At 41.1% G+C, this 21548-nt stretch overlaps 1 protein-coding gene and 1 long non-coding RNA gene across 2 annotated transcripts; one reads left to right on the forward strand and one right to left on the reverse strand.

Annotated features, from left to right (window-relative positions):
• The first annotated feature begins 105 nt into the window (after positions 1–105).
• On the forward strand, positions 106–20337 carry kpna3 (karyopherin alpha 3 (importin alpha 4)). The gene is made up of 17 exons (XM_037109637.1): positions 106–413; positions 2871–2915; positions 9046–9135; positions 10783–10812; positions 10936–10988; positions 11080–11175; positions 12543–12628; positions 13623–13709; positions 13797–13966; positions 14308–14352; positions 14489–14620; positions 14729–14857; positions 15423–15527; positions 15828–15899; positions 16207–16369; positions 17204–17298; positions 17393–20337. Exons 1-17 carry the CDS (start codon positions 183–185, stop codon positions 17489–17491), a joined length of 1728 nt encoding a protein of 575 aa, XP_036965532.1. The 5' UTR covers positions 106–182; the 3' UTR covers positions 17492–20337.
• Positions 19365–21468, reverse strand: LOC119025741. The gene is made up of 2 exons (XR_005076911.1): positions 21284–21468; positions 19365–21121 (listed from the first exon to the last, which is right to left on the reverse strand). It is a non-coding gene; the product is annotated as an uncharacterized LOC119025741 (long non-coding RNA).
• Positions 21469–21548: the final 80 nt, after the last annotated feature.

The raw sequence follows: 21548 nt of genomic DNA on the forward strand, positions 1-21548 counted from the left end.
TTTTGTTTTTTTTTGTTTTTTATAGCTGTTTATTCAATCTTACATGCACACACCAAAGTAAAACAGAATAACGACCATTGAGCTGCAGAGCTGTCACGTCTGAGGATGTCTGTTGTGGATATAAAGTCGTGGCTGAATTTATTATTGCTGCGTCGGGGGAGCCGTGGAAACCAGGACAGTCCATGCAGGAGGTATGCAGTGACTCCTCCTCTCACTCTGCGTCATGTTACGTCCTCCTCCTCCCCCTCTCTGGAGCCAGCAGCAGCACAGGAGCTGCCGTGCCTCGTCTCGACGCGGAGGAGATCCCGTGTAAAGCCGGAGTAATAGCAAAACCCCATACAGCCATGGCAGAAAACGCCGGCTTGGAAAACCACCGCATCAAGAGCTTTAAAAACAAGGGACGAGATGTCGAGGTGAGCTGACATACCAATGAGAGTGTTATCAACATGAATCCTGTTGGTTTAACGTAGAAAATGACAGTCTTTGGGCCTCGTTGGAGAGCCTGGCCCCGGCTGCAGCTGCCAGCTAGCTAGCAAGCTAGCTAATGTAAGCTATCCTGTAGGGTTCGCCATCAGTGCTTATTGGCCTGGCTTGATAACGGTGCATTTCCACTGAAATTAAGCGCTGTTAGTGATCTGTATCCAGTTAACACCAATGACCTACTTATATTCAGTGGTAAATGTTGGTAAAGCGTGAGCAACATCAAAGTCTGACTGCTGTAAATGTGAGAATTGAGGGCATACGATGTAGCTGTCACTGGCAGCTAGCGTTAACTAGCTAGTTGGATGGACACCGGTCGCAGGCGAGGCTGGGCCCGGCCGGCACCGTAATCTTGACATTTACTCCGCTTTACAGTCAGCTGACCTTAAGCAGCGCCAAAGCTATCATGTGAACGTCACGCACAATTGCCATTATTGGTAAAAACGTGGGTTTAGTTGGACTTAACATGGTCGGTCCACATCCACCCTAACCAAACATTGCCCCTCCTTGTTAGCTTGCTAACGTTGTCAAGCAGATAGCTGGCGTGTAAAGCCAGGTGAGGCAGCTAAACCGAGCTGCTAGCTAAGCCACCGAGCAGTCCGCAGGGTAGAAATGGTGTGATGACCTCAGTTTAACGACCTAATTTGATACTGAAAACGGCTAAATGTGCTGCTAACTCAACCAAACGTAAGGTCAAAAAGTAGCCGAGTGATAGAGGTCCATTAGTGAGTGATTGGCACGTCAGACTTGAGGGACATTGAGCCGGCAATACTATGTAATTATACTTTGACACGTTCCCACGTAGACTTTGCTGTTTTAACGTAAATGTGAACGATCAGTTGTGTGACTGCACCGACGAGTAACATCTTCTAGAAAACACCACCGGTGTACAGTGTGACCCACTGGCACACCGACTGTTGTCGCTGGGTTTTGCAGCATCATTCAACTAACATCTAATTATAAACCTCCGTGACAGCATGTGTCTGTAATGCTCTTTGACATGATGACCAAACCATTTGGCAGAGGCTGACCTCAGACGAGCCAAGGCAGGACATACATCTGATGTAGCTGAACCAAAGGAGGATGTCAAATTTCTAGTCTTGCTTAGATCATACACATTACACAGTTTACCAGATTCCACTCTCTCAATCAACAAAGATTCAACCATAAATAAGGTCTGTACATACCCCTCTGAATCCATCTATGGAGTTTCACCGTCACCCTGCCTAAAAAACCCAGATTGATGCCCCATAGGTGGTTGTTTTGATACTTGGAGTCAGTGTGACAAGCACATGGCTACTATGACAGACAGACTTTGCCAAGTGCATTCCTGATGCTATTTCAGGCATCTTGGATGTCTGGGTCCTCTTAAGAGCCTCTGCGTGAATTTGAGTTTTACCTAAATGGATGACTCAGACTACAGCAAGAAGAAATGCCAGTTTGGGTCTTATTTATTTAGGTCAGGCACAACAGACTGCTCTTCATTTCTAACATCATTAGGAACAGATTTGAATTGCAAAGCAGGAAAGTCTCACTTGCTGCAGGTCACAAGTTCATTCTTTGTGTTTTTGGATGTTACATAGAACAGGCTTATGGGTTGGATGTATATAAACGTTTCTTTACACTAAGGAGTCATATTTTCTTGCCTTGCAGAATTGCAGTTTTCAGAAGATGTTCTCTTTTTTGTATTAAGTAAGGTGTTCCTATTGGTTCCATTAGTTGTGCTTGTATTGTGTTAGGAACAGTTCAGCTTTTCTTATTCAACAGAATTAAGCACATTAAGATAATTGAACTGTGTAGCACTTGACTGTCAGGCTGGACTATTGGGTCTTGATGTTCTGCTGTCTATAAAGGGACAGTAGTGGACTGTAGTGGAATTATTGTTGTTTTGCAGTGGTTGGGAGACACCTCTCTTCTCTGCGGCCTCCTGAGTTATGACTGTCCCACATTACGCAAGAGGCTATTTAGGAAGGCAACATGAACCTCTTCAAACAGTCACAAGATCTCAGTCCATCTCAAACTGCTCAGGATGAACTGGAAACCCCACCGACACACAAATACAGCAATTTAGTTACTGTCTTTTCTCACTGGTGCTGCTTTTGAGTCGTTTTATAGATATGTGGTCGACAGATGTGTTGCTGGTGGTTACTGTTGCTGTATGATTCAATCACAGATTTATGCCTAAATTGATTTAAAAAGTCATCCAAAATAAAGTGGAACTGGATAAAAATGGAAATCATACAAATGGATGTCTTTTGCCATATTATTTCATGTTGATATCTGTGTAACCGGCTACCTTGTATGTTCGTCTCTGCATTGAAATGTTGAATTACTGAAAAATGTGGGGGAAAAGCACAATTTCTCAAGAATTGTCTTTCTTTTTGTTTCAGACTATGAGAAGACATCGAAATGAGGTGACGGTTGAGTTGAGAAAGGTGAGAAATGATGCATCTGTCTACACACACAAACACACCAGGCCTCAGTCAAAATTTTATAAATTTGTCTGGTTCCCATGTGTTTTTTAATTTCCATCCACACTACCATTTCTTTCATTTCTGATTTAAGGCATACTTGTGTCCTGTCCTGTCACCCTATACTTATTTATTGAACCTCCTTATATCTTACTGTTTGGTCCTCCAGTATCTAGATCCCTTGCAAACAGACACAAAGGCTTAATCCCATTTCCAATTTTTACCCATACAACTCATATCTGAGTGCCCCTTGCCCCTCAGTACAGAGTTACAAGTGCTTTCAATCTCCCTGGATGAAATCGGACAACAGTTCAAGACCCTCATATGTCATCATTTGTTTTTGGTAGTGTGCATGTACACAAAGGCACCCGGATGTTCCTAATATAATATCTTCAGTTGTGGTGATTTGTTTTGGGTTATACTGGAAATGCTGGTATCATCACAATGCCATTAGCCATTTATCTGATGAAGGCAGAAAAGCATGGAGGCTCACAAATCGTTTGCGACTTCCCACTAACAATCAAGTCATCAAATTAGAGAGAACACTTCTTCATTACCTGGCCACTAGTGGTGCTTTATAGGCTAAAATTAGCAAGCTGTGCTTGTACCCTTACTTTTTCTGCACTGATATTAACGGAGTGGTACCAACTGCAGCCGCTTCGATGATGGAGTTAAATTCAGATGTCATAAACTGTCAGAATGGGGAGAAGCAACTTTGACGTCCGTCAATACGTGACTGTCATACACAAAGCCGCAATTACAATGTAATGTTAGCTAGCTTGCTAGTAAGCTACTGGGACGTTAGCAAACTGGTAGTGATTGTTTTTTGCTTGTCATAAAGTGGAGGACCATAATACACTGAAATGACACAGAGTTCTCACAACTCTCAGTTTGAAGTGTGGCTCTGAACAACCTCAGTTTGGGGGGCCATGTAGCCCAAACACTTCACCCTGCTTCTGTGTCCCAACATGAAGCGGGACATCCTACACATGACTAAGTGATCACAACAAGGGGTGAATTGGGATTGGACCTAAAGTGAGGATCTTTTGAATCATAGAAATTTATGTTTTTAATTTTTTCATACATTTGATGGAGGAAACAATGCTGGATTAGATCATAATGGGGCATTCACGTTAATGTTCCTTATGTGACACATGTTGATTAGGTGTGCACCGATCCAATATTAAGATCGGAAATTGGCCCTGATATTTACAAAACAGCTGGATCGGTTATCGGAAAAATTAACAGATCCACGGGCCAATACATTTTTTTTTTTCCCCTCTGTCACAGCACATCCTACATCATTCCTCAGCAGCACTTGTGTCATATGCTGGAAGAGTTGAGTTAACCGTTAAGCAACATAGAGTGAGCCAAAGAGTCGGCTGTGTGGAGATATTTCACACTTGACACACCAACTAGGTCGATGGCTGTTTGCAGTGTCTGCTAAGTAAATGTTTCAAGCAGTGGTGGTGGTACTGCAAAGTACAATACTGTGGACCTGTGGTCCTACCAGGTGTTTCCCCTGCAGGGAAATGGTCATTTCCCACCTGGACTACTGCAACTCCCTCTTGGCTAGACTCCCAGCCTCTGCGACTACACCGTTGCAGCGTATCCAGAATGCTGTAGCGGTCTTCGTTTACAATCTTCCCAAATTCTCCCATGTGACCCCCCTCCTCCTTCCTGTTGCGGCCCGCATCCAATTCAAGACGATGGTCCTGGCATTCAAGGCCGTCAATGGAACTGCACCCGTATACCTCCAAACACTGGTCAGACCACACGCCCCAGCAAGAGCACTTGCTCATCTACGTCAGCTTGCTGACTGGTACCACCATTGCTAGGAGAAAACAAAGCTCGCACAGTGAAGTCGCGACTATTCTCTGTTTTGGCACCTCAGTGGTGGAACGAACTCCCAACCAATGTCAGGACAGCGGAATCACTCTCCATCTCCGCAAAAGACTCAAGACTCATTTGTTCAGTCTTCAACTTGACCCCGCATAGCATCAACAATCAGATATCGAGGTATCGGATCGGTATCGGGTATTGACAGATACACAAAGCCCAGGCATCGGTATCGGGACTGAAAAAATCAGATCGGTGCATCCCTACCGTTGATCATTTACACTTAACTGCTAGCAACCTATTGACATGACCTAATGACATGATGTTTGGACTCTTTTACCTCTTGACAACAAAAACTAGTAGGATATACAGTCAATACTTAAGTTTTTTTATGCCTTTGGTCAATTCTTTATGGTGCTGACAGCACATTTACCACACACAACAGTGGAGATTTTGTTTTGTCCTTTGGCAAATCGGAAATTTTGACCACTTAACTACATCTGATTAAGTTTGCTTAGAAAGCTCTCCTTTTTAAAGTTAATTTACATTGCCTTGAGTTGTAGATGGATTGGATGGAGTCATTACACCTTTTCTTTTTACTGGTGAACAAGCCACATCTGACACTGGAATCTGAATGCTGCAGGTCTGCTCAAGGCACTTTGATTTGCAGAACCAGAAATAACTGAATTAGCTGCAGCTTTTCTCAGAAATTGTAATGCCATCTGCAAATATTTTGTGTATTTTGCAATAAAATTGATTAGTCATCAGAATTTCTTGTCACAGGAAATGAGTGTGACTGTTTAAAGTATTTACAGCTTAACAGCAGAAATAGCACATAGAGGGTACAAGGTTTTATACTTGGTATGCACTGAATTTGGTCAGCACAGTATGTTTCCAAATGATGTTGCACTGCAGCCAAAATCAGGCTGGGATCACTTTTCATGTATGTATGTATGTATGTATGTATGTATGTATGTATGTATGTATGTATTTGTAGCTTTATTCATTGAAATTGAAAAGGAGGAGCTATCACTTTTTTTTTGATGTGGTGCAATTGTGTGTTTGGATTATTTTCTTAACATATGAAGAACAGAGTCGTATACTTTCAGTAGGTGTTGTGTATGTGCAGTTTGTGTATAGAACATTTACATTTATTGTCATTTTGGTCCTGTATTCTGCACAATGAGCCTTAAATGAAACGACGGCTAGAATTTGATTCAAATGCCACCTGGCAGCTTTGAGGAGCTGCTTCAAATGAACAGTGAAGGGATTGTCATCATGTTTTCTTGTGAGTGCTTATTCTTTGCAGTCACTGATTGCCTCAGTCTTGCGACCCATAGACATCACAAGATGCAGGCGTCCTACTCATTCACCTTTACTCTGATCTTCAGTGAATGAAGCCAATGCATCGGCCTGATGTTGGTTCAGAGCGTTGCTTTGAGTTGTGTTTAAATTGTGGTGCTGCTGCTTTTATGATGACGTTGTCTAGAGAGATTTAATACATCGATTTGATCCGAACAGAACAGATGTATGCACTTTGTCCTGCCACTGCTGTCAGCTGTGACCTCATCAACACAATGAGCCACTGGCAATCAAACATTCTCATGCATTTACGCCACCATCGGCATGTTTTATAGATGTTGCGGTGCACATTGAGTCAGGACAGGAAAATATTTTGATTTTATATCCTTATCGTTTGACTTTGGATATTGTTACGTCGTGATACAGCATTAGTGTTGTCTTTTCCTGTGTTAGGGCTGCATTACAGTAATCTCTTTTCTTTTTAACCCATCAGACTGTTGGTGTTCTAATAGTTGCCTTTTACCCACTGAGTCATTAAAATCCACCTTATTGATGATTATTTATCAAAAATTTCATTGTTTTCATAATTTGTGAAATTACAAATTACGAATTTGTGAAATTCTCATTCTTGATTTTGTTTCACAGTCCTAACATTTATGAAGCACTTTTGAGCACTGTGTATTGCTACGTAGCAAAAAAAAATAACCTTCTTTTTTTAAAGGCCATGTCACCCAGCCTTTCTCCAGTGGCTGAAGGGACTGTGTCTGGAGGACTAGAAGACACTCACTTGAAAACAGAAGCTTATAAATATTCAGTGGTCAGACTTGTCTCAGTCTTTGAGAAGATTGTCAGAAGGCTCTTTTGTAAAATCAGGATTGAACACATGGATTGCAGTTGTGGTTTCCAGAGTTTAGAGTCCAGAGTTGGATTGAAATCAATGGCCACACTGTCTTCAGACAAAAGATTATACATTTTTTTTATGTATTTATGGGGCTTAAAGATTTGAATATATTTCAACAGCAGTCGAGTTTTTATAGCTTTAAGGTCTTGTGTTGCTGTCATACACCTTTTTTACTCGCTGATGAGGTCTGAGGTTGTTTCTATTTACACACACAGTTGGAGGCTGGTATGGGTTTGTAACTGATGAACAGATCAGATAATAGTAGTTAATAAAAAAAATACTGATACGGCAATATAGCATTGTTTCCTCCTGCAAGAAAGTTATCAATACACTGGCGTCAAATATCAATATTTCCTTATTAAAACTGTCTAGTGTTCTAAACCAAGCCTCTGACACTTTGACATACCAGAGTCACTACTTCATGACTTGTAGTGGTGCAACAGATTAAGAAAGAATTTTGTGAGCCAATTTTCTTTTCTTCGTTTTAAACATTTTGTCTCAAGAATTGTTGTGCCTTTTTTTTTGTTTGTTTTTTTGGCAGTTCTGTTTTTTGCCAGTCTATGGCTACTTTCCATTGGAATGACAGCACACGTGTACATGGGCAAATAGCAGTCAGTGTGGATGATAAACAGGCTCTAAGCTAAAAGTCTTGGCACTTTTCATATATCATTTCATCTCAGTTTGTCAAATTCTGAGAATGTGACACCTCACTGCAGTGAAGAAATGCATAATTCCCTCACTTTCCCTTTTTTTAGGTCATTTCAAATTGATCAGCTAGACAAACATTGTAATATATCATTACATGATTGTCTTGCAGTATATAGATTATTGCAGGGTTGCTGTATTGTGATACTATTTTTATTATGGGCAACACATCATGAATAGTCAAATAAGGTGAGGTACATTGTGATTCCCAGCCCTGAAACACAACACTAACACAATCAGTATGGCTCATTCATCAGCGTTATACCCGCTGCGGAGTCAAAACTGAATTCCTCTAAAGAGCATGAATACCCACAGCACAGTAAATTATCATTCTAACAGGATTTATCTATTGTTTCACTAATACATTTTACCCCTGTGAATCTTATTGGCATTTGTTTTATCATATGGTTTCACTTGTAGTTGTTCGTTCTCAGTGTCCTGGAATAAGGAAGGCATGTGTAGGTAGTGGAAGAGGAAGGTGCCCTCTAGTTCTTGGAAGCAAGTGCCAGACATGAAAAGACAGAAACTGAAGCGAAGCCTTGCCAATTGTTCACTCTGTAAAGATGTGTTTTTCATAGCCTGGCATGGCACAACATTGACACCGTTTCCAGCATATTTGGAGATGAACATTTTGATGATGGACAGATTCACTTCCAAAGCATGACTTGGTGTTGGGCCATCTGAACTGATTATTCTGATAAACCAAACTCAGGGGACACTCTGTGCTTGTGGTAAACAGGCATGTGGAGCAGCAGAGCTATCAGCAGACGTTTGGAGAACACTGTCACAGATAGGCCTGTTGTAACATAGAACGTCACTGCTATGAGAGCTGAGGTGTTTTCAAGTCTAGCACATTCCGTTTAGCTGGATCAGAGCAGCAAGAAGCACTGCACTGGCTGATTAGTCATCAGTGACGCACATCAGCATGATGCACAGGAATGTAGGGCAAGGGAATCTCCTCCTACCACTGACTCACATGCCCTGTGAATTGATGGGATGTGTGGGTCTCTCTGCTGCTCTGTATGTGCTCTGAATGAAAGTGTGCTTGCTGGGGGGGGTTGTGGAGTGTATCGAGGGTGAAGGTTCAGTGTCCTTCAAAGATGAGTGTGTGTTTGCTTTGCGGACCAGCCTGCAGGCAGATTGCTCTCTCTTGCCCACTCAGTGTGGGATTTCTAACATCTAGGCTGCTCTCCTGAAAGTAAAAGTTTGAGAAAGAGAGAAATAGTTTTTGAGGAAGGCCTCAATTCACTGTTGCTTTAAGAATTCATGAATGCACTAATGAACACTTTCATCTCCTCTCCTCATAACTTTTCTGTCTTTTTTTTTCTTTCTTTTTCCTCTTGTCAGAACAAACGAGACGAACATCTACTGAAGAAAAGAAATGTCCCGCAGGAGGAGAGTCTGGAGGACTCTGATGTCGACTCAGACTTCAAAGGAGTAAGTGTGGGTGTGCTTGACTGAGGGATGCAGTGAGACTGGACTGTCTGGGTAATGGGTCAGAAGGGTTAGATCAAGTGCTCGCTTAAAATAAAATGCATCTGTGAGAAAGTTCTGTTTTTACTTGGGATTTCCATCCAATTAAAATCATTTACAGTGTGAAATAAATATCTATGCCTTGGTGAGTTCTGATTATTTCTGTTAGTAATATTTATCATTCCAACCTTCAGTGATCCAATTGACTAACTTCTCCTTAGTTAAGACTGAGAGTTCATTCTTGATCTTATAAATAAAAGTCTCAGTTTATGTAGTAGCTGTTCATGAACTTTCAATTACATCACACATTGTTCCTCAGCAGATGTAGTTTTCCCAGTTGTCCTTTTGTTAGAAGTGTCTCTGAAGCACTCACAAGACTTCAGTAATATTACAGGAGGGTGTATGTCATTACCGCCATTTGTGGCATGACGGGGATGCAGTCATTGCTGAGACACTTGTCCCAATAATTCAGTAAATTTTGTGAACTGACCCATTGATTCTCCCTCACTGGTAGTAGTAGCTTTTTACTCTATTTACAAATATACTGTGGTTGATAAATTCTGGTTTCTAAATCCAGCTCTCTGTTCTCTCTGTGCCTTCATGTTCCTGCTCATAATGTAATACTCTGTATGTGGGCAGACTGTAGTAATGTGCTGGCCAAGATATCTCAAAAGCAATTGACTTCTGATGACATTGTTTTAGTAGATTAATGAAATCATGAAGAATGGCCTGCAGAGACAGCCAATTTGTGCATTTATTACTAAGAGGTGTTAGGGTGTCAATTTGTGGCCCACAGCAGCATCGGTGAGGAAGGAAGGAAAAAGAGAGTACTGATCAACAACTGTATGACTGTGTGTCACCACATGTCCAAGTTGTTTATCCAATGTTGGTGTAACTGATGTATGTTTGTTATCTGTGTACTGTTTGTGTTTATCTCAGAATATTGACTGAAATCCAAAATATCACTTAACTCTAAAACAAGCTACCCTGGAAGTGGGGTGGGACTTCAACGCTGTATTCTTTCAGCTCTATAGAGTGCTCCAGAAATGACCTCTAAAGCCAGGAAATTATTAATTAGAATTATTGTTTTCATTTATAGTGTCTTTAGATAGATGCCTGGAATAAAGTCTGTGGTTGACAGATATAATCTTTTGCGTTGTAACAAACACATCAGTTTATGCCACGCTCATTAATTTTGGTGCTCTGATGTGTCTTAAATTAGGCGGTTGTAACAAATAGCTAAGTAGCGTTATGTAGCAATGGCGTATTTTTGTCGGCTAACCCAGAAGTTGGCACCACCCTGGTTCCCTTGATAAAAAGCCCACAGGGTTTTTATTTTATTTTGAATGATTGCAGAAAATAAGCTCTGTGGCAAACACACGTTTATGATACCTGAACTCTAAGTTTGTCAAGATGCAAAAGTATTTTAAACATCCAGAAGTTAATTTTGCATCTGTTGATGTTTTTCATCCATCCATTCCATATACTACATTTTGTAAATTTGTGAGCAGCATGAGATACAAGATGTTGGGGACATGAGGTTTCCTTAATTGATGGCAGACGTTCAGCAGCTGTGGCTGTTAATATTCATATCCATTTATCTTTTTGCAGCAAAATGTCACACTTGATGCCATCTTACAGGTAAGGAATCACATCAGTAAAACCTTCAATTATAATTATGAGCTTACTGGCAGTAGCTCCTGACCTGTTGGCTGATTATGCTGTGCTAACATTTATTATGGCCGTCCCTCCTTGTCACTACAGAACGCTACCAGTGATAATGCAGTTATCCAGCTCAGTGCTGTACAGGCAGCCAGGTGAGGGATGGACGGAACACATACATGCATACAGACATCAGCTGTCTTTTGTTTATGAAGTTCTTGAGATTTATTTTCCATCCTTTGTCAGAAAACTGCTCTCGAGTGACAGAAACCCCCCCATCGACGACTTGATAAAGTCCGGGATCCTGCCTATTTTAGTCAAATGCCTGGAGAGGGATGACAAGTAAGTCTGCTTCCAAAAACACTGTGTGTTTGCTTCCAGTGTTTTTCTCTGACACCATGAACGGAGTGTTCTAGTTGTTAAGACTGCGGACTGCTGTGATGGATTACTGACGCTGCTACATGAAGTCTCTGCCGCAACTGAGGCTTTGTGTGTACGAGAGAGTGTGTGCATCCTACTGTGTCCACACGTGAGTGTGTGGAGGCGCGCAGGGCAGTTGGCTGGTCTTGTCAGTCCAGGCCAAGCCAAATATAACAGCATTCCTGTCCCTCGGAGTTCCCCAATTCCCAGGACCTTGTGTTCACTGAGGGGGGAGCATGAATAGTTGGGGGTGGAGGGACTTGTGAAGTAGAAGTAGTAAGAATTTTACCATGGCAACTGTGAACGGATCACGTCATGTTAACATGTTACAACCACTTAAATGGCATGTTTCTGTTATGTTAAGTTTTATACAGAACGTGGCAATGCATTTAGACCCATGTGCTTCTTTCAAGAGAGAATCATTGTGTACTATGTTGCCATAGCATAATGGCACAAAGCCAGGTCAGCACAGCCTAATGATATAACGAGGGAGAGTCACAGCGTGAAAGTGAGCACAGTTCAGAATAGACAAAAAGTCTTAGCTGAGGCCTTCAAATGAAATCTGTGAATGCATGACACAGCAGAAAATGGAACTATTGGGCCCACAGGCAGCCAGAGTGACTGGTTACATCACAGAGAGAGCCACGCCTTGTTTCCGGTTTTACATCCGAGCTAAAGCTTAAGAGAGACGTAAGAGCTGCGGATCATGGTTGGTTGCCTGATGAAATATTTAGCGGGGTAGACAGACTTACCACCCTGTGCCATGATTTACCAGCATTTGGCTGGTGGGCGGTGTGAGGATCACTTGCAACTGCGTGAGCTCTATTATTTTGTTTGCATCATTTAAAAAAAAAAAAAGGAAAATCTTCCCATGACAGTCTTCCCTTTTGAGCAGGGTTCACCAAACAGCATGATACCCAGACCACTGATCCCGTGTCAGATGTATTATCCTATACACGTCTGTTTTCACCAGGGATTCACATGATTATTGTTATTATCAGTCTTTTAAATGGAAACCTATTGTGGAAAATGCCACTTTCAGTAACAAGCTTTTCATTAAAACAATTTTTAGTGGGACGCTTAAAAAAGCAGAATTGTATTATGTGCTTGGGGGAAATCTAAACCTCAGCCTTGAAAACATGTGATAGCACCTTGGAACTCAGTAAGTCTTCACATCAATATTTATCATTATGATTATTCCCCGCTTCTCGGTCCTACTCCACTATGGAAACTAAATAAGCTTTCTTTCTGTCTGGAAATTAACTGTTGTTGTTTTGTTTGTCCCGCAGCCCTTCTCTTCAGTTTGAGGCAGCCTGGGCGCTGACCAACATTGCCTCTGGGACATCAGCACAGACTCAGGCTGTGGTCAAATCCAGTAAGTTGACCCCACATTCTGTCTGTGTTTGTATACTGTCTGCAATCTGCAGCACTAGCATGTTTATTTGTTTTTTCACACAACGGGGCAGTCAGTTATTTTTTTTGGATTATGTTTTTATAAGATAAGAGTGGACTTTGATACAAAGCCAACATGTCTGGAGAGTGGAGACCATTATGAGAATTAGTTAGTCGAAAACTGAGGGATGGCGGCTATCTAAAACCTAAAGCAGATTAAAAACAGTAAAAGTTGAACAGTAACCCGGCCAATTAAAGTGTGTTTACAGGTCTTGGGGAGGACTTTTGCATATGTGATTAAAATTAGTATAAAGTTCTTGGTGGCTCAACAGAGGGCTGCATGTAATGTGATGGATTGCTAGCAGTGATGTCATGCAGTGGCTAAGATGCATTGTGGGTAATAGGCAGCAGGTTTCACAAAGAAAGAAGAATGCATGGAATCATAAGGCAATATCTCAATATCTCAACCGTGTTATAGTTCAGTGCTAGACCAGTGGGCTGCTTTTATATAGTCATGTAAACTGACTATTTAAAACATGGATGGAGTTTCCAGGTCTGAAAAGTTAAGCTGATGTGGAAGTGCCTTAAATCTGCATTTAGACAAAAAAAAAAAAACTCCACTGGTTTGATTGTATGTAAGCTTATGAGAAAATTACTTCTCACTTGATTTATTACCTCAGTAAACAGTTTCCCAATTTATTTTGGGTCTCAGTCGGCAGAAACATAATGTTCATTTGATAAATTATGGTCCCATTTAGAGTAAAATTGACAGCTTATGCTTTAGGGTGCACATGGTGATTGACAGGATGCTACCACAGTGTGTCCTCAATAGCCCTTCAGGGTGGGCTTACACTCAGTTGTGACAAAGTCGTGGATTAGTGTTTATTTGACTTAGCAGGCAACAGAGCTTGCAACTGGAGTTGAACAATCTTATCACCTTGGGCAAGTTGTTGATGCAGTGATGTTTGTGTGTCCAGATGCAGTGCCCCTGTTCCTACGACTGCTACACTCTCCCCACCAGAACGTATGTGAACAGGCTGTATGGGCTTTAGGAAACATTATAGGTGAGTAGTTGTCCTTTAATTGGAGTGTGTATATGTTTGGGAGCAGCTGTTTAGAGATATGCTGACCTCTGCTCCATGCCTGCCCAGGTGACGGTCCACAGTGCAGGGATTATGTCATTTCACTGGGCGTGGTCAAGCCCCTGCTTTCTTTCATCAACCCATCAATCCCCATCACCTTTCTCCGCAACGTCACCTGGGTCATTGTTAACCTCTGCCGCAACAAGGATCCACCACCGCCCATGGAGACTGTGCAAGAGGTGGGTGTGTGTCTGTGCATGTGTGTGCAGGCTTTCATGTTCCAACCAGATGGATGTGTTGCAGTTGACGGTTTCTCTGCAGGCTGAGTCACACACACAGTTTTTGCAGCGTCTTCTCAGTAGCCAAACCAGCTCCATATCCCAGGGGAGTTTCTAACTATAAAGCTCTTTATGCGACATTTGAAGTCTGGGTTTGACAGCTATTCCTCTTTGTGATTTTATTTTATTTTTTTCTCTGTTTGTCTTTCACTCACCCGTTTTGTTTTTTTTTGCCTTCATGTTATCCAACTACTCGTCTGCCTACATCAACCGACTTATAACCTACTTTTCTTTCCCTGCAGATTTTGCCTGCTCTCTGTGTGCTAATATATCACACCGATATAAATGTAAGTATAAGAGTGAAGGGTGATCCTCCCAATTATTTTATATTCAATGAAAACCCACTAGCTGACATTTTTTTCAGCATAATTACTGTAAACAGTCTCAGGAGTTTCCTCTGTGTGTGTGTGTGTGTGTGTGTAGATCCTAGTAGACACAGTGTGGGCCCTGTCCTATCTGACGGACGGAGGCAACGAGCAGATCCAAATGGTCATCGATTCTGGCGTTGTTCCATTTCTTGTGCCTCTTCTCAGCCATCAGGAGGTCAAAGTTCAGGTGAGACTTTGTTTTACAGTTAGTTCGCAGTCAGGACTAAATCCTCAATAAATGATGCAAAGTAATAAATTATTTTTTAAATTGCTCTCTTTTGTCTTCATACTGCAGACGGCAGCTCTGAGGGCAGTGGGTAACATTGTGACAGGAACAGATGAGCAGACGCAGGTTGTGCTCAACTGCGATGTTCTCTCACACTTCCCCAACTTGCTCACGCACCCTAAAGAAAAGATCAACAAGGTATCCCAACCACCGCCTCAAGCTTCCTCATGTTGTTGCTTTCATGTTTATTTTGTAAATCTGGTGGATTCTTATGGTTTAGCATGGAAATGTGAGGCAGATGTGAGCATCTGCAGACTGCAGTCAAGTTCATGACATTGAGTCTAATATATCAGGAGCCTGTAATCTGTTTATTGTATGTTTGTAGGGAGGTTGTTTTTAAAATCTTTATAGTTTTTGATATAAAAAGGACTGTTCATGGATAAACATATAAGGGTGGATGTCTTAGACCCAGCCCTCAAAACATTTTGAGAAATATTAAAATCTGTCTAGTCTCACTCTGAGGGCGAACAATCTCCCATCGGATGCAGTTGTAACAAACTAATTTAAAATATGCAAAGTCAAGCTTAAATCGTGTATGGAACAGGAGGACAATATCTGAGTTATTGCACCAATTTAAAAAATAAAAAAAAATGTTTTGAAGCCCTGTGAGAAATATGAATGCTTTCTCATTTTGGATAAATATCCATGCCTATGTGGAAGATAAAGTGGCGGTTTTGAACATTTGGGATTGTTCTGTTTGCAGGAGGCAGTCTGGTTCTTGTCCAACATTACAGCTGGGAATCAGCAGCAGGTCCAAGCTGTGATTGATGCTGGACTGATTCCTATGATCGTTCACCAACTGGCTAAGGTTTGTGCATGAAGGAGGGTGGGAAAGAAATTCATAAAGCTTTATGTGTGCTTTTTTATTTTTTTTTTAATATTTAGCCTCAATAGATGGTGTCAGGCTTTAAATAAAAAAAAAGAAAAATTTGACATCAGTAATGTACTCCGTTGCACCAACACACTCTGTGTTTTGTAGCCAGAGAAGCAACACAACTCCTGATGAATGAATGAAAAGTGGCCTACATTTTTCTGCATGCCTTGGCATTGTGCTGTTGTATAAAAACTTGCTGTGTGCACACCTCAATGACAGCCTGTCTCTCTGCAGGGTGACTTTGGCACTCAGAAGGAGGCAGCATGGGCCATCAGCAACCTCACCATCAGTGGGAGGAAAGACCAGGTGAGCTTGATTTTGCTGCCATTGATGCAGAAATAATGAGCATGTTTCAAATCATGTACCGCTATGAGATGTATTTTTTTTATTTAGTGTAATGGTTTCTATTTATGATAACCTACAATTTCAGTACTAAATTCTTACCTCACTATTTAAGTTTTTCAAAAAGCAGCACCATCCATGTTACTGAACAATAAAGAAATGTGAACTTGTTTAAATGTTAAGGTCATTGTGAGTAAATTACAAGGTAGTAACCCCATGTACCTGTGTTGTAATCGAGTATGGACGGGTGTGTATGTGTGGGTTTGTGTAGGTGGAGTTTCTGGTGGACCAGAATGTCATCCCTCCATTCTGTAACCTGCTGTCAGTGAAGGACTCCCAGGTAGTGCAGGTGGTGCTGGACGGCCTGAAGAATATCCTCATCATGGCAGGAGATGAAGCCAGCACTATCGCTGAGATTATAGAGGAGTGTGGAGGTCTGTATCTGGCCAAGGGTTTGTTTGTACTACGCTTCAGTCTGCTCTCTTCATTGGTCTTGGTCTTCTTGTAAATTTACAGTGTTTTTTTTAGAAAATTAGTTAAATTCTTTTCTTTGTTGTTGTCTGTCTTATTGTTTTTGGTAAAGATACATTTTAATTTCCTCTTAGCCAGCAATGAGTGCATTTTTTGATTAGTGATGCATCGATTGTTTAATTCTGGGCTGAGTCCAATGTTTAATCAAGAGCCAACAGAGATGTTTTTGTTGTTGGCATTTATCTTGTTTTTCTGTCATTGTTTACTCTCCTTTTTTGTGCCAGGGAACCAAATAAATCTTAATTATAAAGATGAAAACACACAAATTATGAACTAACCTCTCATATAACTTTCTCTCACATGAAATATATGATTTTTTTCTGACTGGAACTGCTACAAAATTCTTTATAGCCCGCTGTACAACTGTATGATTTAAATGCTGTTGTGCTTACATCACAGTTCAGAATTGATGCATCCATCTTTTTAAAGGTCTGATATTCTTCCCTGTGGTATCAAACATGGTTTGGAATATTGGTATTTTTCAAGGTGTCGTATAAAAGAAAGAAATTCTGCTTCATGAAAACACTTTTTTTCAAAGTCCAGTCTAATTTATTTTCTGACAAGACAAGTTGCAAGCCACTGTTCAGCTGATGAGTTGGTGCATCACTAGTTTTGACATGTTTTTATAGTTGAAGTAGGTACGTTGCTGCAGTAGCCACTTCTCTTAATTTTGTTGATAACAGAGGAAAAGTTATATTTAAATGTCGTTTTTTTGTGTGTGTGTGTTTTTTTTTCAGGTTTGGAGAAGATTGAAAACCTGCAGCAGCACGAGAATGAGGATATCTACAAACTAGCCTTTGAGATTATTGATCAGTACTTTTCAGGAGATGATGTAAGTTTTCCACAAAAATCCAACTTTTCCTCGGTTTTCCCTGTTCAGTACACAACTTCTGCTGTGATCTCACAATGTTGTTTGTCCTTTTCAGATTGATGAAGATCCCAACTTGATCCCTGACACCACTCAAGGAGGGACCTTCAACTTTGATCCAGCTTCCAACATGCAAACGAAGGAGTTTAATTTCTAAACGCCAGAATGTTTGGTTCGACCAGCTGCACGGGTACTCTGTAATCACCCCAGACATTCATCCATCTCTCCTCCAACCTGGCAACCTGGTACCGAAGGATTTACTTGGCATCACTTCAACATGGAAACTCACCACTGAAGGATTTACCAACCTTGCCTCTGCACTGCGGGGTGTTTTTTTTGTTGTTTTTTTTTTTTTTGTTGTATTTTTTATTTTTGGGAATGGTCATCCTTCACTGAACATGGCAACCCTTCACTGGAGTCCTGGTCATTCAACAGGCACGTCACCATCAGGCAACCTACATCAGGAGGATTGCCAGCTTTCTCTGCCAGTGCTTCAAAATATCTCACACAAATAAAAACCAAGAAGGAAGAAAAAGCCTTCGTGGCAAGATTTACCGTAATTGCCAAATGTCAAGTCTTCATAAAGACAAACACAAGCACATTTCAGTCACACACATACACACTTTTTGACACTTTGAATTTGTGTGCATACTTCTGTTAGAAGCCATCATATCACTTGTGGGGAAGAAAATACTGCTGTTTGTTTGTGGTTTCTTTTTGTGCTTTCCCTCCCCTGGATCGTCTTCTGGTGTTATTTCACCCACGCGCACGCACGCTAACATACAAGTACGTACACACACACACACACACACACACCGTCACTTAGTCACACGGATTCCCAATGGCCGGGGCACCCCAATAACCCTCTCTCACCCAGTTCCCAGTTTAAAGAGTTAATCCCAGAGCTAAGCCATGATTTAACCACGGACCCCCACTGCCCTCCAAAGGGAGTCCTGGGGCAGGTGGGGGGGCGAAAGGGCTCTAAGGCAAAAAGAGGACTTCCGTGGCAAACTGACTGACGGGACTTCTGACTCAATGACGTCACTTTTTTAATGTGACCTCTGTTGAATTATCAAACTTGTTTAATAGAAAAAAAAATCATCAAAAATGTGAAGAAAATGCCATAATTCTCTTTTTATTTCAATATATACAACTGTAAGACCTGCTAAGCGCCTGCTTCCGATTCAGCAGAGCGACAACAGTTTTTGTGATTTTACAGATGTGAATGCCTGCCACGGGAGGAAGCACCTTTTTAGGTGAAGGCGCAAGAGACTTAAGAGAAGAGGAACATGTCAGCTGTAGCGTTTATCCCCCTACAGGACGTCCATTTCTGCAGCAGGAGCTTCGTCACGTCCTGTGTTCCAGTGATTGCTCCGGACTCCCCTGTAATGTGAAACTTGGAAAATGGGGGGTTCAACAAAGAAAAACACAAAAAAAAGTGTCAAGCTCAGAAATCGATCTGAATTGCTTATCTGATCTTTATTTTAATTATTTTAAATTCTCTCTTCAAACTAATATTTTAGGTTCATGTTTTCAGCTTCTCCTGGTTGAGTCTGTGGAGCTTTCATATGTCTTTTTTTGTTTTGTTTTTCCTTTTCTTCAGTCTTATGCACACGTCTGAGAGGCATATCGATGTCTGCCTGCAGAAAGGGACCTATACTCAATAAAGACTAGACTTATATAACGAGTGCAGGTCCTGACCTTTACAGTACTTAACTACTTTTTCGAAAGAAGAGGCCACATGTCATCACTCAATTTGAATAATTGTACAAAACAATGTGATGTGTATCTCTCCTTGCCGTCTAATGAATATATGAATATATTTACCTAAAGCCTGTACAAAGCTGCTGCAGCTGACAGTCGTTTGATGGACGATAACTTTACTGTCAAAGATGGCTGGGGAGGGTTTTACTTTTTCTTTCTTTCTTTTCTTTTTTTTTTTTTTTGAAGCAATATTTCTTTGTTTCATTGTTTTTATTTTTGACTTGCATATGTATTGTGATGACATGCTGATAAATTGGAACAGGCTGTTTTTTTTTTTTTCTCTCTCTCTTTCTTCGTAGTGGTGACGGGATGTTTAAAATGCACCGTCCCATGTCCCAGTTGGTGTGCGGGTGCGGGTTCACGCTGTCAGACCCCACCCTAACCCTGGTCTCGAAGACTTTGTGATCCTCTGGTTGGCTGCTAACTACTGAGAGGGGGTCAGTGTAAGGTGGGTGGGGGTGGGTAGGGTAAGGGAGGGTCACACTGGGGTTTTAAATATTGGGTGGGGGTTGTAACGAGCAGCCCAGGCTTGTTTTTGGGACTAGCTGTTTATTACTGAACAAAACTATGGAGAGGGTGTACAGTCATGAACTAGCAGACTAGACCGAGCCACTTTAAAGATTTACAATTTCGTTGCCTTGTATCCAAATTGGATACAAGCTTATGTTTGTTGCAAGATTTTTACTTGCTAATGAAAAGTTGTTTTAAATAAAATAATAGGAGAAAAGCAACAGACAGCGTTTTGGCCTCTGATTGTTTATATCTTTTTATAAATTTTAGATTGAATTTCCTCTCTTTAAGGTGGCTCATTGATGCTTTCAACTCTTGTGCATATTAAAGACAAGAATGAGTTGAAAATCATTGTGCCTTTTGTTTTTCATTTCAACTAAAACTAGGTTTTATTGAATAGAAAAGATTCTTTGAGCAACTGGAGACTATTGAAATGGGAGATGTGGCTACAGTAACATGTGGGCCTCCCTGTTGTTGGAGTTTGCCACGGGAAATGGTCAATGCTGCTCTCTGCTGTTGAGAGTAACTGCTCCCCTCCAATCTTATTCACTGAACATTGTAACACACCATTTCTCCCACTCATTGCTGCCCCTCCCTCTCCCAAACACCACAAACCATCATTGCCATATTTCGGTCATGGGATTTTGATCTCATCTCTTCTCATCTCACCCTCAGGACATGATCTGTGTTTCTGATCCTAACCAAAATAAACTTGCTGTTTAGCCGTTGGATCCTGCGTGCTTGCAAGTGTTGTGATTCACACATACAGTAGTTTTAAGTCAGATTGCAGTCTGCGTTGATGTTTTTTTTTAAAAGTGTTATGTGTGTTTTTTGTTTGTTTGTTTGTTTGTATTTAGCCCTCGGCGAGTAATTACAACCACCCAGATGATCATTTGTAACAATCTACCGAGCAGTGAGGTGCCTGTGTGGCATTCAGAGGATACTAAAAGACAACATTCATTCCAGCCACAGACTGTCCACCCCGCTGCCATCTGGCAAATGATATAACGCCATACCACCAGACTACAGAGCAGCTTCTTCCTCCACTGTCCTTAAAGTTCACCCAAAAATGAAAATTCAGCCATTATATCCTCCTTTAATATTATAATGTATTTTTCTGAAATTTTAATTATCAGGGATCATAGTTTCTCTATATACATTAGCATAAAGGGACTACAAACTCTTCATAACACAACCATGTGAAGTAAAATAATAAATGAGCCATGCTAAGACATGCTTCACTTCCTCTCCATGGATAAGGCCAAAACTGACAATAAGTAAACCCTGTAACTGCTCTTGCCTCCTGCCTTTGTTCGTGTGTGGTGCACCTTTTTCATTGCAGGTCAGATCAGCGAGCAACCAATAGGAGGATGGCGGCCATCAGCTGCCCCTTAATGTTGATTCTTCTCTTTCTTCACGAGATGATGCTTGTGAGTTTATCTGGCAGCACAGGCCAAACCACAGTCGTGCTTGCACAGATGATTCCAGGTCAGGGCCGATTAGGGGGTTGGTGCTAAAAAAAAAATGAGGTTATACTGTGCACTTAAAATGGCTCATAGTGCACTAAACATGTTTGTTTTAGAAGTGGCATAGATTCTGTTTTCTCAAAGAGGGAAGTTATGTGTGTTGGTTACTATATCTACATATCCTATATGTGTCTGACCTTTGACCTTACGTCAAATCAATTCCCTCATTGGTTAGTTCGTCATCATCTTCGCATCTTTTTCCTGATGCCTGAACTCTATAACATGCACACATTTGGTTATATATTACATTTCACCGCAAAAATCACCCCCAAAATGAATAAACTCTATTTACAGCAATCTGGCCTTTGACTTTATGTCAAATCAATTCCGTCATAGATTGTTCTCATACACATATAGTTGTCTGTAGGCTCACCTCCGTCCGCATTCGATTGGTTTGGTCTTGTAGTCACGTGA

Source organism: Acanthopagrus latus, chromosome 9 (genome assembly GCF_904848185.1).
Source record: "Acanthopagrus latus isolate v.2019 chromosome 9, fAcaLat1.1, whole genome shotgun sequence".
Lineage (NCBI taxonomy): Eukaryota > Metazoa > Chordata > Actinopteri > Spariformes > Sparidae > Acanthopagrus > Acanthopagrus latus.